Source organism: Coturnix japonica, chromosome 11 (genome assembly GCF_054131305.1).
Source record: "Coturnix japonica strain WE chromosome 11, WE-NBRP24, whole genome shotgun sequence".
NCBI classification, from domain to species: domain Eukaryota; kingdom Metazoa; phylum Chordata; class Aves; order Galliformes; family Phasianidae; genus Coturnix; species Coturnix japonica.
Window position 1 is genome coordinate 13,540,948 of NC_140673.1, and position 26,463 is coordinate 13,567,410.

General features: G+C 38.8%; 2 protein-coding genes across 15 annotated transcripts in view; both read right to left on the minus strand.

Moving 5' to 3' along the window:
- Window positions 1-1,747: 1,747 nt before the first annotated feature.
- HCCS (holocytochrome c synthase) lies at window positions 1,748-8,289 on the minus strand. Of its 2 annotated transcripts, none has more exons than XM_015870215.3 (7): window positions 8,233-8,289; window positions 7,674-7,824; window positions 6,849-6,997; window positions 6,103-6,251; window positions 4,822-4,941; window positions 4,122-4,208; window positions 1,748-3,887 (listed from the first exon to the last, which is right to left on the minus strand). In XM_015870215.3, exons 2-7 carry the CDS (start codon window positions 7,789-7,791, stop codon window positions 3,689-3,691), a joined length of 822 nt encoding a protein of 273 aa, XP_015725701.2. In that variant the 5' UTR covers window positions 7,792-7,824; window positions 8,233-8,289; the 3' UTR covers window positions 1,748-3,688. The 2 variants fall into 2 exon arrangements, with proteins under 2 accessions (XP_015725701.2, XP_085367405.1); XM_085511279.1 differs by having other exon boundaries at window positions 8,106-8,289.
- A 677-nt stretch (window positions 8,290-8,966) lies between these two features.
- TLCD4 (TLC domain containing 4) overlaps window positions 8,967-26,463 on the minus strand; it is a 38,834-nt gene continuing 21,337 nt past the window's right edge. For 9 of the 13 annotated variants that reach the window (XM_015870220.3, XM_085511280.1, XM_015870216.3 and 6 more), the window contains 5 exons: window positions 25,539-25,628; window positions 21,901-21,959; window positions 20,000-20,094; window positions 17,846-17,919; window positions 8,967-15,065 (listed from right to left, as the gene is read on the minus strand). In XM_015870220.3, coding sequence (XP_015725706.1) covers window positions 14,750-15,065; window positions 17,846-17,919; window positions 20,000-20,094; window positions 21,901-21,959; window positions 25,539-25,628 — 634 coding nt within the window. In that variant the 3' untranslated portion in view covers window positions 8,967-14,749. Of the gene's footprint in view, window positions 15,066-15,839; window positions 16,229-17,845; window positions 17,920-19,999; window positions 20,095-21,900; window positions 21,960-25,538; window positions 25,629-26,463 lie in introns of those variants that run through there. The other 4 variants (XM_085511284.1, XM_085511283.1, XM_085511286.1 and 1 more) reach the window with 1 other exon arrangement.

Below are 26,463 nucleotides of genomic sequence, written 5' to 3' on the forward strand. Positions count from 1 at the left end.
TTTTCTAGTATGTAAGAGAGGTTAAACCAGCACAACCATTCAGAGCAGTAAATAACTCATGACTGCCCGTATGCTCAAGGGAATGCATCTGAGTTGGGAGTCAGACCAGTATTCTCTATACAAGTTTTTGTACCAATTGATGTGCGTGCATTAAATAGGTACAACTGTTACATTCGTAAAAGAAATTAAGATGCTTTAAGAGCTTGATAAGCTCCTACTTTTTTCTACAAGAGGCACATAAAAGCGATTCGTCTTCAAACGGAAACAGAAAATGATATTTTACTAAGCAATGCATCCAGCACCATAGGTTCTAACTAACACTGCCAAAAGAATCAATACTTACTTGATTCACTGCATATAGATCTTTGCCTAAGATGACAGACTATGACCATTTTCAGGGCACTGAAAGATCCTTGGCTGCTCTCAAGGCTCTTGGAGATATAACAGTATTTATAGTCTAAAATATGTCTTTCAATAGTTGTTCACAGAGCACACTGAAGTCCTGAGGGTGAATGCATTATGTAATTGTTGTTACTGTCCCCCTTTACACTAATGTATCCTTACCACATGGCAACTTAAAAACAGTAATACAGGACACTTACCTTTGGCAGTTAAGTATACATATATATATATATATATCAGCAATCAACAACAGACACAAATACCTTTTTACCAGGAATACAATTCCTTTCTTCTACATAGAAGAAATTCTATGGTGTGGATGCAAAATTCTTCAAGAGCTTAGACTGTTGGCATAACACTGAAAAGGAGGAAGAGTTATTTCCATGGGGGGGGGGGGGAAGAAAGGTGATAAGAGATACATCCCCCTTTCCAAATTGCCTAATACAACACAGTGGTAAAATATCACATGATTTCACGTGTCAAGGAATTACAGGTATCCCAGGACAAGGCTGTGAATTAACACTAGTTACAAGGCATTCATGTCAGCCAGATGCTGAGTACACAATGTAGAAAAGCAGAGAACTAGGCCATCACTTAGCAGGGAAAGCACAGCAGGCATGTTTGGTGTTCCTTAAGACTGGCAGCACAGTGCCAGGCACCCTAACTGCAGGGCAGCCGCCTGAAGCAATGCAATGGCAAGAGGCCAGAGGAGATGAATGCAGACAGTCTCACACTCCAGGAAGATCAGCATTACTCCTGGATACATATACAAGACCTACATACCAAGATCTAATTACAGTTGGACTGCTATGCCAGAGTCCTTTTCCACTGATCATGACAGAACCAACAGAGACTGCAGTTTCTCAACACAGTATCTTTGAAGAACACATTTTCAACTGCAGAGCAGCTGTTTTAAATATAAGAACCAAATACAACAGGTGAAGGAGAGCTTGGATGTGGTAAAGCAGAACACAGGTGAACTGTAGACAACCTAAAACAGAGAACTGCAGTTTTCCTTAAGCCTCACTGTTTGTAGAATATAAACTTCATTAATTCCTAATGATTGCTAAAAAAAATCCCCAAATCTTAAACCTTCCTTTCTGCAGAATTTAGCTGGACTGAGAATGAACATATTTGTTGTCTTATATCCTTGTTCTGAAACCTGCAGGTTTAGCTGGCTAACACTTAAGGCTGTCCTTCCTTTTAGATTCTCTCTTCACCTAAATATGAGTAGTACATATTTAAAGTTCTGCTGTAATGGCCTAAAGAACTTATCTCATTTGGCACATGCGAGAGCTAATATTAACGATTCTTAGAGATAGAAATATAATCACAAATACCAAAGTTAAGAAAAGTATATTTATTTGATTCTCCTTTTGGTTTGAATGACAAAGCAGCACAGAAAAGAACAACTCTGATGCTAGGAAAGATGAAACAGAAGATAGCAAACTCATGAAGCAGCATGAAACATTTATCAGATTTAGTAGCAATTACAGTTTTCATAACACACTTAACGTTGTGTCCAAAACCAACAGTGCAGACTTGTCATTTTGAAGCTTCCAAAATGCTCACTCCATTGTGCGTAGATCAAGTTACCAAATGCGTACATAAAACTCAAAAAGCTGACCTCAAAAATCTTCTGTCTTTTCTGTCAGAACTGAAAGGAGCAGCTCTTTCACTGTCAGATACAGTGCTTCATAGAAGGTCACACACTTCTTGTATCTTGCATATATACTGCCTATTCAGACTGATGCTTGGGGTTTCTTGCCTTAAACTGTTTTTATTAACACACACACACACACACACACAAACTGCTGGAGAAAAAAAAAAGGGAAAAGTAATAGGGAAACTGGAAAAAGATAAAAGTAGGAGTTATTTCTTAGAATTCTGGACTTCTGGTTAAGTTTTATTCTGACCCCACAGATAGTTGCCTGTGAAGTGGGAGTCATTAGTCTCCATTAGTACCATGAAATATGGAAGCTTCCCTGATTATTTTCCTAAATGAGAAGAGTTACTTTACTGATGTAGTGAGGTGTTCTCCCCTTGGGAGAAAGAAAAAAGCTTCTGTTATCAGTGAACAATAAGCACTTTCAGAAAATTAAGGTACAGCTGGTTGCCAGTTCAAACTTCCAAGTTACAAGAAGAAACTCTGGCTTAAGAAACTACAATGCAGTATTTGGTTATTCTTTCAGTTCCCGAGTCTTTTGCATGGAGGTCTTACCCTCAACAGTACTGTATGCTCAAAGGGAGGAGTAACGTAATTTCAAGTATGCAGCAACTGAAATTTACCAAGCCATGCAAATTTATAGTTATTACAGTGGAAGACTTTAAAAAAAAGAAACAGAAAGTAGTTTAATTTTCCTCATTAGGCACAAACATCACACTGCATTAACAAGCATCACTCTCAGAAAACACTCAACCCTGCTTACTTGCAAAATGTTGACTCACATTTTGGATACACACAAGTGCACCAAAAAGAATACAACTTTCTTACGTCAGAAAACAAACTACTTAAATGATTAAATAAATACTCATTAGAGATCAACCTTATCTCCTTTGAGAAATGTTGTTTTAAGAGCAACCAAACCAATACACTCATTTCCTGCCTCTAACAATCAGCTGTTCTGTTCAAAGATAAACAGCAAATTAAGGCATAAGTATACTCTCTATATATTCAACTGAAAGCTTCTAGAAACACTCACACTGTAATACTCACACTTCTTTAACAGAATAGATTTGATTGAAATTTTCTGAGGAGATGTATTTGAACAGGTAAAGTGCCCATGTAAAAACAAGCTTGTAGTTTTCAATACGTAGTAAAACATGCAATTCGTAACAGTCCACAACTTTCATGCTCTATTATCTGAGTGTGCTAATACTGTAACTAAGGGCAACCATTCATGAAACTTCCAGTTTTTGCTATTTTTTAAGTAATACTCAAAACCACAGTCAGAACCAGAAACCTCATGTATTTGGTACAGCACCACAGGCATGAAAGGAAAGAAGGAAATCTTAGGCAAGACTTGTAACAAAATAAAAGATTTCCCACATCTTAAGAAAATTAAGTGTTTTTGCTTCTGTACTTTTATTATATAATTTATAGCATCATAAAGCACTGGTATACTTAACAATGCATTTCTTCATCCTTGTCATGCCCCCACAAAGAACAGTGGTGACAAAAATAAACACAGTTCCACTGAACTTCTATCTCACGTCCTACTGTCCACATATTCTCAAACCTCAGAGGGAAGTGGTTGTTCTTTTTGATCACACATAACAGGAGTAATTAAGAAGTCCAACGCCACCAAGCTACCTTCATTCTGTCCCACACAGCCGACAGAGAATCAAACGCAGGACGAACATCCAGGATAGTGAACTGGTAGTTCTTATCTACTGCACCACCGTCATAGTAATCAATAACGTATCGCACTTCTTTTCCACATCGGTCAACAATCCAGTCATGTCTGTCAAAGGGAAGTTCGTATCTGGAAAGATAGTGCAGAAAAATGCAATGTTTTATGAGCCTGGGAGAGGGAGTGGAAGCAAAACTTATTTATTCAGATTCTGGCATAAGATCCCTACTACTACATGAAACTTATGGTGATTATAACCTGCAATTCCACTTTCGTATCATCTCTAAATTACTTCTACACCGTATCTCCAGACATGCCTCTCTACCTTTCCTTTTGACCAGCAGTCCTATTTTCTTGCCAACTTACCCCATCCATGATCGTATTCTGGCTCTCGGTGAATACTCCTTTGCTTTGCCTCCAAACCGCATCAGGGACGGTCCACAGGGACATTCCCTGCAAACACAATTAGAACAGAGATAATAGTTTCTACTTCTTGAAACAAAGTCTAACTTTAAATGATATGTTCCACAGTATTGTTCTAACTTACCAACAGAGAAGCTCTCATCCAAAAATGTAACAGGTTACAGAAGTGAAAACAATTAAAGAGCAGAAAATCATAAAGGAAACCACTCTGCAACAAAGGTCATGGAATTTCAAAGTACCATTTCTAGTCACACCATCTTTAACTAGTCTGTATCTTCTAGGAACAAGGACCTAAAGTGACACCAGTCCCTTCTAAACAAAGTTTACGTCCCTCGCCTTTTTCATAACAAAGACAGAAATAAGGTAATCTTCAACCAGACACAATAAGATGTTTTTTCCTCCAAATCCACGTAATATACCACTAGACGGTTGATCCATTTTGTCAGTGTAATGATTCAGTTCTAGTCATCCCTTACAAGTAAGCTTCCTGCCTCACTATCAAAATGGGAGATGACAGAAGACCGAAACTTTTGAAACGTATCAACACCAGAATATTTTTATGAAAACTACTAAGTCTACTTTGAAGCAATTACAAAAGCAAATGCTAAACCAAATGATTTGCTTCTCATTCACGTGTACGTACGTAGCATGAAGAGCTTCCCACTTCAAAATCTCCTTCCAAGCTTGCTCATTATTTTGATTGTGAATCTTAATGATGTTAGTCATGTCTTCACTTGTTATGTCATCGTCTTTCCACCTCCACCTAAAAAATAAGACAAGTATTACTGTGTAACTCCTCCATATTCTAACAAGTATTACTGTTAGAATAACTCCTCCGTATTCCGACAAGTATTACCATGTAACTGCTCCATATTCCTTATTTATTGGATGGACATCCAGTCAAGACATCTAAGCATTCATGCAAAGACAAAAAGCAACAATGGAAACTTCTGGCTCATCTGCTTAAGCATCCTGAGAACCACTTCATTTTCTGTGTAAACAGATAGTTATCTAAGTTATCATCACAGAGATCCACAACTTCTGGGTAGCTAAATTAACAGCTTAATTGGATCAGAAAGTTATCAGGATGTGCAAACAACGGCACATCCACAGTATTAGTAAAAACGCTTACAAAAAATCCCACTTGTGTTCTTAATGCACAAAAGTCCTTTATCCAATTTGCAGAGACTTTGAAACGCCTTCCATCTCTCTGATCCTGCACTGTGACTGTGCTTCCTTTCCAACAGGCATAAGACTGAATACTTTTAAGCATTTACAGGATAAAAATTTGTGTGTTCAGTACAAACTGCTCATGGCGTCTTCAGCATCAAAACAGAGTATTAAAGAATCACTGCTGTTTTAATAGTAATTGCATTTAAAGTTGATACGTTTCAAAATGACAAACAAATAAAGCAATGCAGAAGCAGCAGCAGAGATTTTTGTAGGCCAGTGAGTCACTTCTCATTCAGTTGGATCTTGCCTACACTGAAGTTTTAAGCAGAAAACATCTACAAGTCAAACAATTCTAATTTTCAAATTGTTAGTAGTATTACAGAGTCAAATCAATGCTCCTGGATTCAAGGAATCAGTTTACAGGATTAGACTGAAGCCTCCTGCATCTGGAGGTAGGTAGCCATACAAAGCCTGCTGGCACCTATGCTAAGTGACTTTAAAGTCAGTAGCAGCTGCCTTGACATCGTCAGCCACCTTGCTGATGATGGGGGAGGACAGACTTTGAGATCAGCTCACACATAACATTAAAGCTTATTTTTTTTTAAATAGCAGTTGTTTTTTTTTTTAACAAATGAAAGTTAATTGCTTCCTGCTTGAAACACTTAAATAGCATCTATGAATAATAACTAATGATGCTATTTCATAAATCTCAGGCTCACGCAGACTTCAGCTGGTAATTCAGTGTATTTACCCTTTTCTTAGCATTGCATTCCAAAACATCTGCTCTGAAGGATAGACCCATTTCTTGTCAGAGTGTGCCCTCGGAATGGAAGATTCTTCTCTAACAGTTGACAACGGAAATGGTTGATCTGGAGATGGCAGCTGATTAGGAGGAGGCATCTAGAAAACACAGAGAATCACCTGAACAACAGTAGCAAAACCAAACTAGAAAGTATTAAGTATTTAAGAAAAAAATAAAGCAATAATTAAACAGCCACTGCCAAGATCAAGAAGTTGAGCCTCCACATTAAATCCACTGAAGTCATCTCTCCTTTTCACAACAGAATGCTCTGTGTGAGTTTGTTATCTGAAGACCAAAGGACACTTTTTGTCTCAACTTCAGCTTTCAAACCCGCACTCCTTTTGTAATCAGACAAAATGTCGGAAAGACCTGAATGAGAACTTACCACACCACTATTGCTCAGAGCCTTAAGATGTAACTTAAGAACCACACGTGCAAGTAACAAATAGGAATATATGGCATAAAACATTTAGAAACTATAAAACCACCTTTTATCAAAAATGATTCAACTTTGAAGAAGACTCTTGAGCCCTGTATAAAAATATTTGGATACACAATCAGAAAAAGCAGGTTTAAAATGGAAAAAAGAACATTAATTGCCAGAGTTCCCACTTTAGACAGTATCGGTATTTACATTTTTGGCATTTCAGCAAGAAACGAGACTGAAGAAAACATGTGAACTAAGTGAAAGTTACCATATTGCTGGGATCAATGTCATCGTTCACTTGAGATGCCCCAGACTTTACAGGACACGCTACGTATTCATACGCTCTTTCCTGATGTGCAGGAACATCGTCTGTGTTCTCAGCCCTACGCTCAGAAGCCTTCATGCGCATTGGACAACCTGAAACACAGGAGAAAGCACTATACATTTTGTTGCAAAATGAAGTCTCTAAAACATGACAGATGGGGAACAGTTCAGCGAATGCTAATACAAGATCGCTACTTCAGTTTTTGTTTGGAGTTTTAGAACACTTTCCAACTTTCATAAATACTTTTGTCATGCCTGTTTCAGCACCCAACACCACGCTTAAACCTAGGCTTCTCACACAGGCCTTGAACGCTTACGCCCTGCTCCATGCTGGCTGCTATACCAAGGAGTTCATCACCAAGATTTCTAAAGCAACGTGAATCCAACTTGTGTTTGTTGTGCCAACAAAGAGCTGACATCATCCTTCCCCAGACACTGTCCTGATCGCACCCTTCTGCTGCCCCTCCCTTATGCACAACCATCTGCACCCAGAGACCAGCCCCAAAGGGACATGGGCACCAATCTGGCCCCAAATCCCTGCAGGGCCACTCTGGAGAAAGGCAAACAGGAGCAGCCCATGGGTTCTGCAGCAGGTTGCCTCTCTGGGTCCCTACTGGGGACAGCTGATATCTTGTCATCAACTGCTACCTGCGTAACCTTGGGTGGGGGACAGGCTCAGGTGTTTAATGCAGTTGTTTCTCTTTCCTGACAAACACCTTTGAGTTTTCAGAGTAAGGAGCTAACTTCATTAGCTTTCAAGCACAGTTACCTCTCATTTTCTCCCGGTGCATGGGGCATTCTGAAGGTGGAGAGGCAGCCTGGTGCTGCTTGGCCGGCTCAGCTGCTGACTGAGCTGTGGCCGCTGGGGAGGATGCAGACAGACCCATGACTGCCAAAACGGGGCTTTTTAGTTCAGCTTTCTAAAGAAAAGAAAAAAAGAAACTACCTATAAAGCAAACCTATATTTGTTATAATGAATGCACACATAAATACACCGCGGCATCACAAAACACACCCAAAATAAATAACAAAAAACTGCTGCGAGCAGTAAACGCAGCGTCTAAATAAACATCCACGGCCTCCGCAGCGCGAAGGGCGCAGTGAGGACAGGACGGACGCTACACTCGGGCCCCTTCGCCGGCACCGGGCCTCGCCTCCCCAGCCACCAGTGACCCGTAACCCACCCCGTGACCGCACTCACCGCGGGCAAGGTCAGGCCCGCCTTCCTTCGCCAATCCGGGCCGGGCCCGGCGCCACGTCCTGCGCCCCACCGCAGCTCCCGCCGCCTCCCGCCTCGAGTCGCGTCCCTCCCTTCCCCCCGCCCTCACCTCAGCACGGCCCGCGCCCTACGGCGACCCCGGGGCGGCAGCGCGCCTCGCGAGAGCGGCCCTCCGCCCCGCGCCTGCGTACAACAGCCGCTTCCTCCTCCCACCGCGGGGCCGCCGCCGTGCCCGGGGTGGGGTAGGCCGTGCCGGGAGCTGCCGGTAGGAGGCGGCCGGTCCTCACAGCGCCGCGCTGCGGGCGGAGCCCCACTGCGCTGCCAGGGAGCACGGTGACAGATATCCACTGCAGAGATGTAAAACAAGCAAAACAAGGAACCGAAGAGCCTACCTCAATATTAAGGAAAGGACTGTGTAATGCATGGCATCTATAACGCACAGATGGCAGTAGCTCTTCATACCCACAGCCTGAAGAGAAGCGTTTAGCTTACGTCCTGAAATGTGCGATTATAACACATGATGATATAATCAATACTATCTGATATAAACTTAAGTTTTTCCACAATACACAACAGTCTATAGTTGAGGTCAACTTTCTGGCTGCACTGAGGCCCTACACAGCATTTCACCCTTCCTAAGTCCACCCACCCCAACACACCTGGCTTAGGCTCCTTCTTCTCTTCTTCCCCCCCTCCCCATATATTTCTCAAGCAAGGTGTATTGTACGAGCCAACTGTTTCTCAGCAAAACCCAATGCAAGCCATTCTTTCACAATGTATTTATCACTATAGGTACATAAGCTAATAGCGCAATTAGAAAGAAAAATTCACAGAATAAGCAGCTCTGTTCCTTTTGTTTATTATGAAGTAACAATGCCTTGCATACAACATGCAATTTATTGCTCATCGACATTATTGCATATATCAAAGAAAAAAAAAGTCAGCCAGAATAATGCAAGCTCCTAGACTGTTCAAACCAAACACAAAATGCTCCACGGCATACTGAAATGCAAACACAATTCAGAACTTTTGTAGCAAAAAGAAGATTTAAACACATCGTATTTAACCATTCACCTTACTACACCTGTTCACTGCTGTAACTGATCTTCAGAGTTACTATATTGCATTCCTAAGTTCTTGTGCAGTGATAAGGATCGCTACTACAATCGGCCCACGTTACTATTTGGATTTCCTAATACAATTCCAATATTAGGTGACGGTGTTAGTCTTTACTCCACACACCAGATTGTCGTGGTTTCCCAGAAATCAGTCTGGAAGAACATCCAGGTTTCACCTTTGCTCTACACCCAGCTCAGGTGTACCGTATTTATCAAGTCTCTCTTAAAGATGACACGAACATTTCTTAATCACAGACTATTACTTATGCCTAAATCGTAACTCACTTGTTCCCAACAGATTGTAATTTGCTTTTGCATCAGTCTAACTGTGCTTACACGTTAAATTATTCTCCCCATATAGGTATCTGCAGACATTAAACACTGTTTGGTTGATGCACGATAGAAACAAACCCAGGATATTTGCATGTATGTTTATTAAGTGTGCAAATTATACCAGAGCTCAGCATTAGCCCTTTTCCTCCCTCTCCCTACCGTATAATGGATTTCTCTTGTTAAACTTGAATAGTGTTACGATGAACAAAACCAGCATCTCCTGCATTGCATTCAAAGTGGTATGCTCTGTATTAGAGCCCGCTGTTGATATTTAAATGTTGCATTTAAATGTTCAGAATCTTTTCAATAACAAAACTGTAAAACTTAGAAGACAATTTCCATGCAACATGTTCCACTTGGGTGCAGATTCTCATGTACTTCAGTATTTAAAGGCTCATAAAGGCATGTGCCGTCCACAAGACAAGAACAGTTTTTGACATCCCACACACAGATTAAAAATAAAGATACACTACAGAATATTTTATTTGCTTTTATATTTTCAACGTCAATGACTAAGAAGTTATAAATAGCACACTGAATCATACGGTTGATACCAAGGCATGCCAAACTCCTCATAAACCACTCTCTTAAGGACATTTCCTTTATATTACAAGTAGATTAAAAATGTATGTACATTGCTATCACTTGCCCTCTTAGGACACCACACCATGAAACTGATCTCAGAAGGAATTTTGAGAAAATGTTCCTTATTCCGAATAATACAAGTTATTCTTCATAGCTACCTTCCATTCTTTACTGAGCTATAAAGTGCTTGGTTATTATAAATAGAGCAAGAATGCCAAAGGAGGTAGCTAGTAGAGATTTTAAATGGATAAGAAATCATGTTATCACCTAAAAGTATTGATTTGATGCTTAATCCCAGAGCTCCAAACATCCCGAGCAATGCATCTTTCTCTCTTTCCTCCATAAAAAGACCTTTCAAGTTGTGATCAGAAAATCATCAGACCTTCACCTGTCCAGCAAAGAGATTTCACCCAGGGTTTGGATGAATATTAAAAGTTAGTAAATATTATCCTTTTTTTTTTATTATTTTTATTTTTTCCATTTGACTGGTGCCAGGAGCTCAACAGCAAAGTACTGCTCTTCCTCCAGCTGTCAAATGCATTCCATGGATAGAGACACTCTAGCAGGAACAAGTCCTGCCTTGTGAAGTCCCTTTAGTTAAGTTCTATGGAAGGCTATTACAACCAGGAAAGAGGGCTGCACATTCTTCTAATAGCCTTCTACAATTGTATTGCTCTTCTGAATTCTAGTTCCCCTCTACCAGGCTTTCCCCATTGGTGAAGGCTGTAATAGATCTTAAGCTGGAGTAATTTTCAGTCAGCCCTTTGTTTTCTTCTGAATGGCTCAGCAGAAGCTTTACAAAACAATTTCACAAACTTTTCTACTAGAAGACCTTTCACAGAAAGTTCATATGTACATACACTTGAACACACATGGATCCTCTTCACACAGCAATCAACAACTTAGAAGCCTTTTTATACAGCTTGAAAATAAATGTTAAAGTTTCAGTTTGCACCATTGCAGAGATATAGAAATACATCATCTTTCTGCTGCTCATCATTCTACCACTGTGTCAACCACAGCAGCAGCTGTACTCAGCATCCCCTCCACCTCTATTCTTTCAACGTGCTTGAATGTATTTGCTCACTTGTGTAAGCTTTTACTCAGAGGTTAGCATTAATTTTTCAGTATGAATAATGCTTTGCCATAATTTCTAACATAAAGATGGAAGTGATAATCATCCAGACATTGTAATTAATTTCTTTTGTAATAAACTTTGACATAAAATTTGGAATTGATAAGATTTTATAAACATCAGCTCCTCTCATTTTTCCTGCTCATAAAGCATCTTTCATTATTCAGTGGATTCCATTTTTAAGCAATTAAGAAAGTGTTGAGCTCACCCAATAGAGCATTTACTTATAGAGGCAGAGTAGATTTCAGAGATAAAATTCCTACCTCTGAAGAATGCGTACAGATACCCATGAAACACCTCTGTAGCAATATGGCTCTTGACTTCATTGAAATCCACCCAAACACTCACCAAGAACACAAGGATTCAAAGTACTTTTCCTCTTTGCAAGCAATGCTTCCACAAACCAATTATAAAAGCAAAATTTGACCTACAGTAGCTCTGAGAGCAGTATTTATTCATCTTCTGATGAAAAAGTAAAACCATAGAGAAGAGAAACTTTCATACTTACACACAGTCCTACTGGTACAAATGGACACTCCCTTGACCACCACTCTAATTTTATGTATGGGGGTACTGAAGAATATAAAAAAAATATGATTTTTTGAGCATTTTTTCTAAGCTAATTCCATCCATTCAATACATCCGTAGCAAAGACACCTGGTGATACACCAACTGTCTGCTTTACAATGCAAGTGTTAAAATAGAAGTTTCAAGCCACTATTAAAGTAATATTAGATTCCGGAGATAGCATTTATGAAAATCCTACTAATCATGCACTTCTTGCATAAGAAAAGCAAAGAGACGAGCTTGCAACACTATATGATGTCAACATCTCAACATCATTTTTAAATTAAGAAAGTGTAATTGAAAAAAAAGGTGCCAAGGCCATGTAATTTGCTGTATTATAAGCCTTTAGTGGCATGTAAGAGTGCTCTATCCTAATGTGTTCATTACAGCACAATTGTGCAAACTGCTGACTACAGTACTTGCTAAATATACAGGTGTTAATAATGTTTTTTCCTTAGTAAGTTGCCCTCTCACACATGATGGATACATCCAGACTGAACAGTAACACACTGTAATGTCACAATAGAAAAATGAAACTGAATGCATCATAAAAATTAAATTACATTAATTTCATGCAGCAATCCAAAACATTGCACGTACTAAGTATCCCAATGCCCTTCTATTTCGCGTTGTTGCCCATTATGTACTCTGCAGGCTTGTTTTTCTGCTTGTTTGTTTTCCAGTCTACTTATAAAACAACTTTATTACAGCTTGACTTCCCCCCTATAATGCACAAATCTATCTAGAAGAAAACTGACTGCTTTAGTGAATGCTCTGCGCTGAGAACAAAGCAAAACAAAACGATACCGAGATGTCAAAGACTAAAGTGGAAATGAATTTTGAGAAGTTTTCATGGATTGTCATCTTAAAAGCTGCTTCAGCTCACCTTCCTTATCAGTTTTTCATCCTACTTCCCAAATACAATAAAAGAATGCTTCCACTTTCAAGCACATTCTCCAAAATGTTTGAATTTACTTAATTTGAAGGTGACTGTAGAACAGAACAAGCAATCTTTGACATCACCCTCAAGAGGGCAGGCTTGGAAACCGTACTGGAAAACGTCTGCCCAGTGAAACCAAGCAGATAAAAGCCAGTATTGTGCATCTCAAACAATACTCTGACATCCCTGGAGCTGGGAACTCAACACAGCTGCCTTGTCTATAAGGCACTACAGTCCATGGGGTTCTCTCTGGGGCTCACTGACATCTGATTCCTGGGAGACAAACCCTGTTTCTCACCCAGCAGCATCGTAGCGTTGGTGCAACAACACTGTGATCTGCAGAGGTAAGGGCTGATTCCACAAAGCTTTGTTAAGGGGAACAGAAGAAAAGGAAAAAGAATATCCCACACAGGATAAATATCTCTTTGTTTAAAAATAAATTGCTTACACACAGTCTGCTACAACACTTGGTATGTGCACTGAAGTACTGAGTGCAAACATGTATGTTTAACACACCTTGTTAGGAAGGTATAACTAACAACACGATGTTCAAAAGTAATAACTAAAAAAAAGGCAAGAAGCAAACAGAAGTTGATCAAACTCAATTCAGATATGATTAAAAATAAGCAAAACAAAACTATACACAAATACTGCTCTCAAAATCATTTAAAAAAATAAAGGAACAGAATTTCCTCCAGTTATAATACAATTTGGATCGAGAGCATTCCTCCTAGGCAGTAAGATTTCTCTCCAATGTCCACCAAGTTTGAAGCCTGTAGAAGGAGGAACTGAGTTCCTACTGACAAATATGTGGTTCTGAAAACAGAATGTTGTGCCTACAGGTGTGAACTGTCACTGTATGTCAAGGCTTGAAAGAAGTTTGGCACCGTTAATTCAAGAATCTTCTTTTGTCAACAGCTCAAATACGATTAACAAGGAAAACGTGATGATAATAATCAGCCATCGTATCATATATCATTATATCATATATGGGTCACTTGTGTGATTAAAAAAAAAAAAAAAAAGCTCATTGTGAGTTCCATGGCACATTACAGAATAATTTTATCTTTTTCTAAGTCAGCTCCATATCTTTAAAGTCAGTGGTTAACTCTGAGCAGAGCTGCAATACCTCTCATAGGCAGCAGCAGCAAAGCAAAAAAGCACTCCACTAAGAATTATGCTGTTCCCAAACATCATTTACCATACTAACTGAAGAACTCGTTTCCACGGCTGATTTAGTAGATGTGCTCTTACATGTAATCTAAAAAAGCAGAAGTGAATCCTTCCTATAAAAATCAGAGAATTTTAACCACTCTTAAGATATCTCTTACGGTCTTATAATACAGCATTTTAGAGAAAATTATTTCATAGATTTCCCCAAGTGGTTTGCATTCATACAAGGCAGAACAAAAAGCAGTAAAAGACTTCACAGAATCAGAGCTAGACTTTTAGCATCTCTTGCAAAAATTAAAAAGTTCTCAAGATTGAAATCTTGATCATTATTCCTAGGAGGAAATATAGAAACTTGCCAGGAAAAATTGCACCGTATCATGAGTTTGGGGAGTTTTGTTTATGCTTTTATAAAAGAGAGATATCAATATGCACTAGATTTATAAAACACATTAATCTGAGAAACCTGAGTGAAACACTTCAAACACACTGGTGGACAACAGCCAAGTAACCAGTCTGCTCCCTCCTCATTTCAGTAGTTTAAGTGCTCAGAACACGTAGCGCTCCTTTCTGTGAACGTTTGCTTCTATTCCTCATTGGAGAAGATCCTTAAAGCGTGGCCCTGGGTGCGCAGGCAGTGTGGCTAGGGAAAGAGTAAGGTCAGTACAGAGGTAATACCTTGTTTCCTTAAGAGGAGCATTCCATGGCAGAAATGTGCACTGGTTCAGTGAACCCAAATTATTTTCATAGCAGAAATTTCTGTTTATGCATATGATCTCTAGTCAGATTTTCCATTCTTATGAGTTTTTGCTTCCTCCCGTCCAACAAGACAAATAACTTTGTAGCAACCTTTTGTAATTTTGACCATCCACATCAAGTTCATAACATCCAAGACAACACTTGAGATAATCCAGGCGCTCTGGGCTGCAAATCCTAATCTCTGGAAACCCTCAGTTCCAAACGAAGAAAATACACGGCTGTAATACATAGGCATGACGGCAATCCTCACCACGAAGAACACAACTGTCATCAGCACACCATTGATCATGTTAGCCTTTGAAGATTTGGGATATCCCAGTACTTCAAAAAACCACCTGCAAAAGAAGTATTCACAGATGGCAGGCACACTTAAGTCCACTTAATTGAAGAAGATTTTATTTCTCTTAATTAAGCATGTATTTTTTTATTGCTTCTACCTTGCACTTCTTAGTTATTGCTTGTATTTCTAAGTTTCTTGGATTACCTTGCAAATTCTCCTGCTTGGCTTTTTTTATTTTCTCCCAATTAAACACCGTGTGATACCAAGAACATTACATGTAGAACAACACATAGAAAATCCCAGTCCAAATTGTAAGTCAGCTCAAGACCACTATGTTTGCCAATGACTACTGCACTATAATTTAAAGTTACTTTTAAGGTGGTAAATTCAAATGTATTGTTTTTTATTATAATTTGCATCAATAGGCAATTAAAAAATATTTCTCCCCTGAAAGCAATCCTAACATTGTGTTTGATATGGTAATCGAAATAGAGGTATAATATTTCATAGATATGGAATTTTCTGACTCCTGTTTAGCCCTAAATCACAACTTCAGAACCAGCCATTGCAAATCACATATTGTGTCTTAATCTCACTGTCAGGCACACGTATATTAAAGAACCTTCTCTCCCTCCTATAACTGGAGACACATTCACACATAATAAATAAGTGCGAGGAAAAATTGAGCAACAATGGAAGGCTAAAAACAGGAAAATAACATAAATCAATGTAATCATGACAGCGATTGGGAAGGAGGAAGTAGGATAACCAATTTGTATTCAAGAAGGTATGGGGGTAAATCTATTAAAGAAAATAACAAGTTAAAAACTTGTAAAGAATAAAGTCAAACTTTAATTATCTGCAGATTACAGCCTACATAATTACTGACACACTACAAAGACTTGCCAGACATTCAACTCTAATGGAAACACACCAGGTAATCAGTTAAGAATGCAACCGATACAGACTCTGGGCTCTCCGGGTGATAGCCTGAGCAGGAAGCTGGATACCTCCCCACAGAAACACTGGGCCAACAGGGACCTGACACATTCAGTGAGACAGAGCCTGTATTTTCCTCAGTATTTATAATGAAGATTCCAGAAGTAACATCAAAGAAAGTATTTGAAGTCCACAGCAATGGGCCAGGATAGGTAACCACTGAGAACAGGGTGACTGGACATCTGCTCGGAGGCTTCCCTCTCCCAGCAAATTCAAAAACTATGAGTAAGTAAGTGTCAGTGATTGTTAACATTTTACCCAACACAGTTTATAATTAATTGCATAAATGTTGACATTAACAAAAAAAGACCTAAATGCTTGGCATGGGGACGATCTTGAATTAAATACCTCTAATCATTATCGTTATCTACCACTTGCTGCCTTAAGTGTCTGGCTCTTTTCAAATGTAATGGAAAAAAAACATGCACTAATGAGATGACATCCCTCAGTGCAAAGGACCTTATCATCTCCCACAGGGACTTCTGTTTTCCTCAGAAAGCAGTAGATGTGGGTATTCAAGGACACAGTCTCACTGTAGTGTATATTATACTTCTAAAATACCTACTTTTAATAAATTTGAAAGGTAAGCATCCATTTCCAGTACAAAATCCTATCCTGATAAAAGTCAGTCATGAGAACAATGAGTGGGACATGAGCACCAATAGAGAAATCTAGAATATAATACCACCTTCAGAATGTACCACCTCCTGCTTTTTTCTTACTCTCCTATAAAACAAGTTTAAAGAAGTGTTTCTTCACTCCTTGGTTTCTCTATGCATGTAGATCACAACCTGAATTAGACCACAACATCCTACTCGACTTCCCTTGGGCAAATGGAGACAGTCCTGCAGAGCTCTGTTACCCTGCCCTCCCCTAAGTTGAATTCACCAACATTCAGAAGGGTCCTCAGCACAATCCTTCCCTTTTATTTTTTATTTTCTTAGAAATGCGAGGAATCCTACAGTCTCAAAAACTCTTTCATAGTTAACCATCACAATTTAGTAATAGGTAATACTCAGACATCTTGTTTGAAGGCTTAGAGACCCTTTTTATCGTTCTCACCCTTTCTCTACCCGACACCTGGAAAGGAAAATAGACACTACACAAGAAGGATCAGTGAAGTAGAAACACGCCAGAAAGGATGGGCACAGCTATGTGGTGCACTGTGAGATCTGACCCCACACCACAAATAAACAAAAGGAAAAAAATGGAGGAGGAAGAGAAGGAGGAGAAGGAGATGACAGCAGCCCCTTGCTATATCAAGGTCCTGCTCTTGAGATGAAGTCCTGGGGCAGGTCATTGTCCCCAGCTGGGTCACAGCAGCTGCAGAGGAAGCAGAAGGCACCCAGCCCAGAGCTCTGGGAAATGCCCTCCTTAGCATTATCATGCCTTCTCTGATACTCACAGCAGCAGTTTGAGTGTTATGCTGCTACTAGAAGCTACAGCAGTCTTCCACTGTCTCTGAAGTCTGCTAAAGAGCCTCCTGCCACTTTGTTCTCTGATCACAAGTGTAAAGCTTAACTACCACCACTGCATTGAGATGTTTTACTACTCTTCTAATTTTAGAGCTCAGAATCCAGGACTATTTTTGAAACAGAAGTGTGAAAATCTGGCATTTCATATGAAGGTTGGTCTGCTTTAAAAAGGAACTCAGGGGGGAGCACACCAGCTGTGCAGCAACAGCAGCTAAATGTTTTCATAGCAAGATAGATTTCCAGATAGAAATCTCTAAATAAATTAAAATTCACTTTTTAGCAGCTATTCAATGACAAAATCCTTCCCGTATAATATGGATCAAAACATAAAGAATTGTGTAAAAACTCCACAGCTACTTACCGCTGATTGACAAAAGGAGTGGAGAACTCTGCAAGCAGACGGAAGTTCCCAAAATAAGCCAGCAGACCTTTGCTCTGGTTGGACAAAGACAAAGCAGACACAGAGATCAACAATCTAGGAGATGAACCTCGACTAAAGTCTTCAAGCATACAAAGATTGATACAATGACTCAAAGGCCTGCTTAAAATTGACAGTACATAAGTTTCTTTAGTACATTAGTTTCTGTAACTTCCTTACAATTCCAAAATGAATTGTCCTTTAAATACCATGAGTCAGTAGCTTTTTATTATTAATAATAATAAATCTTTAAAAGAAGTAGAAATAAGAGGAAATGGAAAGCCAACCAGAGGAGACTTGCACAGAAACTGGTGGGATATAACTGTAATGGTACAGCTACTGTCTAAGAGGATTGTAACTGTTTCAGATTTCTCATGTTTAAACAAACAAAATCAGTAAGGTGAAGAATGTCCCTGAACTGTTGTTTTAGGAATGCAACTGACCTACATCAAGATGAATTATGGGCTCTGATTTGGCAGCAGAAAGGGCACATAAAGCCCTTGAAATTCTCCCCTGCCTTCTGAAAGAGAAACCCTTTCCAGTAGTTGTGTTGCAGTCCCTGCCACATCCCCTAGGCTGGAAGAAGACTTTGTCTTACCTATGTCAGTATCCAGATAATAGCATGCAACTTTTCCACCAAAACACATTGTAACTGAACACCTCCCTCTAAGTGACAAAGTACAGAGGCTTCTCTGTCTTATCTTTTGCTTGTGTTACCAGCTGGAAATAGTATCCCACTCCACCAGGACTGGGCAAGTAGCACTTGGCAGGTGTAGAGATAAAGAAAACTCAGCCTTATTCCTGAACAACCCATGGCACAGATATAGACATGCAGTGGGAGAGTTGGACCCAAATAATAAATGGAACTTAAAGTTCACACTATATTATTTACTCCAGAAATAACTACTGAACTTTCTGCATGGGGAATTAGCCTGAGTAGTGATATTTTCATTACTCTAATATCCAGTTCTAATTCCGTTTCATCCATGACAATACTAGTAGATCTAATTATCTTCAACCTGTAAGAGAGTATTTACTTGTCAATCTACTTCATTCCCTTTAAATGGTTACATGGGAAATCTGGCAGTAATCTGACAACTCAACACATTTTAAAATATTTTAAGCCTGAGATTCATGAAGTAGCTAGTGAAAGAGACATAGTAAGTGATGTAAATTCTGTTTTATAGGATTTCTTTATTTACTGAATGAGCTTTTCAGAAGAGATTTAGCAGCATTACTCTGGAGGTCAGCAGGATTTCTACCAAATCACAAAGGCATCTTAGCAATTCCAGCAGTAAATCAGCAGCAAAGAGTAACAGAGTTAGTCTTTGCCCTAGAAGAATATCCTTTTCTTCCCCTTATATCATTGATGCATGCACATATGCCACAGATATTGACAGATATACACAATTAATCATCAACTGCCTCCCCCCCAAAGCAATCTTGGAAGAAGTCTCAGAGGGTCAGCATCAATCTTCATAACAAAACAAACAAAAAGTGCACACTTAATGAGAAATCTCAGTTATAACAAAGCTTAAAGTTAGTTTAAGCTGAACAGCAGATATAGTTATTTATCATATGCAATTGGGATCTTCATACGACCGTTCATTTTTCAGATTAGCATTCTTATTTTACATATGAATATGTGCTGCATGCCGGTTGTTTAATAACTAAAAGTGGAATAGATTCCATAATCCTACCTCCATAAAAATAAATTGTTCATGTCTGGGTGACATAAGTGTGTACAATAAAAAAGTTTTTGTGGTTTCTTGCTCGTTTTTGTTGCTGCTTTTAAATAAAAAGAAAAGAAAAATCTACAGAAGAACCACACCCAGCTGCCCAGAGTTGGACATCACTGACCAATACTCTTAAAAATGCAGTAACAAGCAAAACATTTGAAACCATCTTCTGGTTTTTCAACTAAGCGTTCACACTTATGATTTTGTGGCCTCTGTATTGAAGATAGAAATATGACTGTCACGAAGGTAACGCACCAACCAGCAAATAACCTTTTTAAACATTAAAGAAACAAGATTCATAAAAGCATTGTCTCCATTCTCATCTGCTTGTTACATTACCAGAGAATACAGCACTCACCAGTACAAAATAATAAGCATACAGAGCTGCCAAGTGATGTATTACAAAAAATTTGTCACCAATTGCCTTCCAGTAGCAAATAATAAGCAACAAATCTAAAAGAGAAAATAAATAACATTAAAAAAAGAAGTTAATATCCTGCCATTTACCCGAGAATAGTGTTTCTCCTAGTTTTTAGAGGTCTGATTGCCAATGCATGCTACCAGTAGAAACACACATAACCTAAAGATGTTTTTCCAGTAAAAAAAAAAAAAAAAAGAAAAATAAGTTCTGACAAAATATTAAGCAAGCATTATTCCAAAAGCTGCCATAAATTATCTTCCATATCAACAGAAGTATGGGGACAATACCTTTAGCTGAAGTATTCTGGAAGGAAACGATAGATCCAGAATCTGATATCAAATCCATATATTTGGAACAAGTGACCAAAAAAAGTGGGGAGGGAAGGAATATACATAACCAATGTACAAATATCTACAGTAAAAGCAAGAATCTGCTATGGGGAACTAGTGAAACAGAACGTTATACTTGCAAACAGGGAACCATTAACCCTGTGCAAAAAACACTTGGAACAAGAAGCATGCTCACTCAATACAATCAGAGCTTCCCAGTCACTGCAAGAGCAATACAGTGGACTTGAGTTAATGCTGTAAAGAAAGCTCTGAGAAGTTTTTCTTGTCCTGTGACTGTATGAGATTTCAGAAAAATTTCTGGAATAAGCAATTTCTGCCTCTACTTTCTTCAAATAAACGAGTACTTGGTACTCTGAATGGAATACTAGAGATCAAGGTTCAAAATCAAAGACCTTATCGTTATGCTTTTCCTATCTCCAGTGAGTACCTCGATCTCTTATATGAGCTGTTCTCAGGCAGGAGTCTGTATTATCTGATATAGCTGCTCCACTACATATGAATAATTAAACATTAACTACATAAGGAAGGAAAGAGAATGAGTGGCCAAGTTCAGGTCTCTGTTCAAATGCATTCATTAATTCATAATGAAAGCCTAATGCGTAACTATTTAGAAATAGATACCAATGAATTTAAACATGGAAGATGAAGTTCTCCTTACAGACAAACCAGAGACTTGAACTGCATGTGCTGATCACCAGTGCCATTAGTGAGAAATCAACTGCAAGAGATAATTCAGTACACAGTGCAGCCTCTGGTGAAAGACTCCATTCAAACAGGGGAAGTTTTCCCAGAAAACAGTCCATGTTACAGAGTTTTCATTTTGGCAAGTCAGCATTCCCCACACAAAACAAAAGTTACAAACAGTTGTGTTGCAAAATTCCCATGCCAATTTTACTTAACAATAATTCAGAACATCAACATATTTAAGTATTGGGGGTTAGAACTACATGATCCTTGAGGTCCCTTCCAACCCGGGTCATTCTGTGTGATTCTGTGATTCTGTGAAGTATTAATGTTGTATTAAAAAAAATAATAATAATTCTAAATTTTCAAGTTCTATAGGTGACTTAATTTTGCTTTGAAGGGAAATTAGAAGGTGGGCAAGTGAAATCCAATGGCATCGTTTGCCTCAATTTGCATTGAGGGTTATAGAGTTCCAGGTGCTCTGTTGCAAGCCACTTCCACACCTTCTGAAGTGGCTACAGCACAGTCTGAACTGGAGTTGGCAGTTGGGTACCAAACCATCACAAAGCCACACCATGCCATTCCCTTACTGCCTGGGGGGACATCATTCCCATCTTTCGTATCCTGCAATTTCACCACAACCCCACAACTCAATTGCAATACAGCTTCTGCTGTGGCTTTCAAAATTCTTACATGTATCACATCTCCGGAACAGTGTCTCAAGATGAATACAAATATATAGGGTAGTGACTCAACATTAATAAATAGGTTGAGCGCATTATAAAGATGATGTTGCATAATTACCAGAAATGAGGTAGCCTGTGGTAATAGCAATATTCAGTTTCACAATTGAAGGGTCACCCCTGTAAAAATACCAAAAATGCAAAGTTACACCTTCATAACAAGGTAATTTGCAGAGGACACATACATATCAAACATCATCATGTCCATGAGGTTACCTAGTGTTTGTCCAAACAGTAAGATATGGTGAGATTTGGCTACAGATCCAAGTTAGAGAAATGGATTCCTTTCCAGGCAGATACAAGACATCTGCTAACTGTCCCTGGCTACACACCAGCACTGAAAATCAGCAAGTGCCCTGGGCCAGCTTCGCTGGCAACAGCAAATGGAAGTAAACAGCCCAGGCAGAATCACAGCGCTCTGACTGACAGCCCTCATCTACATTTTTTTCTTCTGCCAGTACTAAAACTTTGTGACAGATGACAAAAATATCTCAGCTGGTGCTTTTCATATTTGTGAGAGGATGAATGCTTATAGGAATAAACAGAGTAGAAGGAGACAAAAGGAATTATTCTCCTGTTCTTTTAAGCCAAGTAACCTTCCAGCAAAAAATGTTTTTCAGAGTAGTTTCACGCCTTCTGTGCCTTCCTTTTTGGTGCCAAAGACTCAGCAAAGCTCTTAATAGCAAATGAAAACCAGCAGTCCCTCTAGTATGTTCAAAAACACAAGACGACTTGTGAACACTGCTCAAGAAGAAGCATTCATATTACAGCAAATAACTTCTATTTGTTCTTTTTTCCATTATCCTCTGTGCATTGCTACCTTGAGGAGTTAGGTAAGCAATTCCCCCTTCCTCTGCTCAAAGATCTTATCTTTTTTATTAAACATACAAATAAAAACAAACAAAAAAACTTACTTTGTGCATCTAATTTAAATGTGTTTCATGTAAAAAATACACTGAGCTTCAAGTGACGTATCAACAGACTCATAAGACGTGGGCTGCCCAAAACCTCCCATCAGCATTTGTGAGAGAATCGTAACCTTGCAACAAGTCCTGCCCTTCTGGACCAACACTTCAACAGCATGCACAGCCGTGCTACCCATTTGTCATCTCTTAGTACCTTTAAGAAAAGTCCATTACAATCCTAAATTAATCTCTGCTAACAGAAAATATAGAATTCAGTCTAAAATGTTCTGAATTTCCCAATCTATCAGCTTGAATGGGAAATGCTGTCAAGTTTATGAGCGCTGATGCCTGCATCAAAACTGGGCTGCAGACAAGTGCCAGGAATGACAAACAGGGAGTGACTTGAACAAGCAGGAGAGGTCTCTTTTATGACTGCTCAGGAGGTATGTGCGGCAAATGAGTTACAGGAACACACACAGACAGATAAAACACGAGGATACTCAGCCAACTTTCTTCATGTTTGTTTTTGGGTTTTTTTTCCAGATATTTTTCAGATACAGTCTACTAGATAAAAACACTTTAACTTCAAAAATGTTAATGACTGCATTGTGGACAGTGGTGCAAAGAAGCCGGCTCTCTTGTAAATATGTGAATTAAGCTGTAGCCTCACACCTTCTCTCTCTCCTTTCCTAATCTCTACCACCTACACATTTTCTACCATGTTATTCTCTCCATCTCAAAAACAATTTCTACATTACTTATGCTAATTACTTATTCTCTTCACATGTAGAAAATAAGGCAAGTGGTAGGGAAAGTCCTAGACCATCAAAGAAGGTGTAAAAGCACCAGGCTGATGAACCTTCTGTGGCATACGCACACTCCAGTCTTTATCATCTTTTGCTAGGATCTATTGTATCTAATTTCAGACATTATCTGACAGCAGCACCACATCCTCTCTCCATTCCACCCAGTGCCTTAGTAGGAATCCTAATCCCCTTTCAAGACCTACACATATCGTCATCACCACATTTAAGCCTGGCATGAGCACAGCACTACGTATGGAGGAATGCAGAGACAAATGCTAGCTATCTCCTTTATAAGAGTAACATGTAAGTCAGCCTTAGGAAAAAATATACACCTGCAATGGCTGAGGAAACTGACCTGTGATTCTGGCTTTACTAGTAGTTTCTGACAGAAGAAGCACAACACAAAGTTTTAATTCATTATAATCATCATTATAATTGTATCCAAACAGAAGAAATACTTAGAAGCAATAGTAGAAATCTAGAATAATTTCCCTCCCCCAAAAAATTGTGTCCTATGGTATTTTTACATAATACAGGATGCTAAAGCTCCATAAATGAGGTTAAGTTTTCGAAGCAGTACACAAAAATATCTCACAAACTTTCTTAAACTTGTTAAGAATTAAAGATAATTTTTGAAAACTTAATTTTCTATTTAATTTGATTTTTTATACACCAGGATAATTTAGTAAGAGTGCAGACAACTTATCACCAGCAAGCAATACTTATTTCTTCTACTGTTTAGAACAAGGTCTACTCAAGCAAACCAAGATAAAAACTTGTATATGATTAGCCTTACCACAACCCATACAGAGATCAAGTTATAATAACCCACTGCTTTTAAACAAGGTTAACACTCTCATAAGATGCTGAAGACTGTATATAGTCACTCCAAAGAATGACTATACCAGAATACAATGAAAAAAAGTCAAAGCAACAATTAATCACATATCACTACAAAAGTAAGAGGCCAGCATTGTTCAAATGCACATTATGAATCAGTGATACATTTAAGAAAGCCACATAAAAAAAAAATAAAAAATCAGTGGCCGAGATACCATCAGAATTTATAGCTTCAAGTACCTCATCTTGTCTAGTCCATACCACACTGTCATTAGTTTACAATACCAAAAGAGCAAAATAAACATCAGACGTTAAATCTACATGAGTTTAAACTGAATCATACTGTAGACCTACAACAAAGTTGAAAATAGCACCCTATGGCAGAAATATGAAACAAAGCTTGCAGTACTCAATCACTCTTCAGGAGTAACATGGCCTCTTCCAGAGTGACAGATTCAGAAGGTAATGAGTGAGATGTCAAAATACCAATTAAATAAAAGCAAGACACATAGCCTGCCCCACAAAAGTAAGCATGAAACAAAACAATAACACAGTGAAACTAGACATCAAAATAAATAAATAAATGGAAGCTTAAGATGGAATATTTGATAGAGAAAACATTTGAAATCTATTTATTAAAAGTTTATATTCCCTATAAAGACAGCATCCCTTACAACTCCTTCCTACTGCTTGGTAGAAGCCTTTTGGGAGGCTATAGTATAACATCCTAACTTCTCACCTTTCATGTATGTATTTTATATAGATAGAAGGCTCCAGTTTTTCCCCCCATGACTTGGAAGAGCATTTCAACCTGATTTAAAAATAACTGTACTAAGGAGTGTAGTTTCAGTCTTGCCAACTGGGTTAGACTCTCAGTCCTACAGATCAGTAATGTAATAAGCAATTACAAATCAACTGTCTGCATTGTATCTACCCCACTTCACAGAGACAATACACTAAGGGCATCAGCACTAACAAAATAATCTGGAACTATAAAGTAGTACAGACAAAATCAAATACATCAAACTGTATATTTTAAAGAGAAATAAAATATTTACTACAGTAGTGAAAACACTGCAGGATATTTTTTCCATGCTCTATTATGTTATCTGACTGTGTAAACACAACATGTAAGTAACACGTCTTACCAGAGATGGTCAGCATTAACAGCTTCGTCGTACAACAAAATATACAGACAAAATCCACCAACCACCAAGGCATGGAATGTGGACACTGTCCTGAAAAACAGAGCACAGTCACAAGGAGATACTGCCAGTCACAACTATCTGTATTGTACTGCAGGTACGATACACCCAAAGCCATGCCCCATCACAGCTCTGCTTTACCACTTAACAGAGAAGGGTAGGAAAGAAGTATCTTCTGATGGGGGCCAGGGATGAGCACTGAAGAGTAAGAGTGGTTTCAAACCGAGGTAACTGAGATCTACAGGTGTTCTTTGTTTTTCAAAGTAACCCATATGTTACTGAATACTTAGTTATTGTTACTTACCCATATGTTACTGAATACAAAGCCACATCCAGTTCTCAAACAAATACTGCATAGCTTTGTTTGATGGAAAGCCTACAGGAAAGCACCCTGATATTATACTGGCCTGTGAGTAGCACAGCAGCAGGCTCCTCCTTCCAGGCACCAAGATGACTCAAAAAGTGAGCCTGGGTTTTGCAAAGAGGGGCATTATGTGAAAAACCTAGTGGTGAAAAACTCAGAAAATTTCTACAATACTTGAAGTAAATTCTAGCCCTCAAAGAATAAACTTATATAACCAAATGCTGCAACTGCTTACCTGAGGTGTAACAGCAGCAGCTTCTTACCAGCTTGCAGCCTCACTTGCACTATTTCATACTCCTCCTGTCTTACACAAAGCCACAGGAATCAGCCAGGCCCACAAGTGCTTGCAGGGTACACCCTGTGCTGGAAGCAGGCAGGCTACATGCATGGCCAGGTCCTGTCCTTTTCTTTCCCCCCTCCCCCTCCAGAAGGCTTACAAAATAAAGAGGGATTTAGTCTGTTTCCAAGGGATGTATTATCTTCTATTGGTATGAGAAAATTCGA

Coding starts and splice junctions, on each gene's coding strand:
- HCCS (XM_015870215.3), bottom strand. CDS start 7,791: ATGGGTCTGTCTGCATCCTCCCCAGCGGCCACAGCTCAGTCAGCAGCT. Junction 6,252..6,848: donor ACATTGATCCCAGCAATATG/GTAACTTTCACT, acceptor TGTGTTTTCTAG/ATGCCTCCTCCTAATCAGCT. Junction 3,888..4,121: donor AGAATACGATCATGGATGGG/GTAAGTTGGCAA, acceptor CTATCTTTCCAG/ATACGAACTTCCCTTTGACA.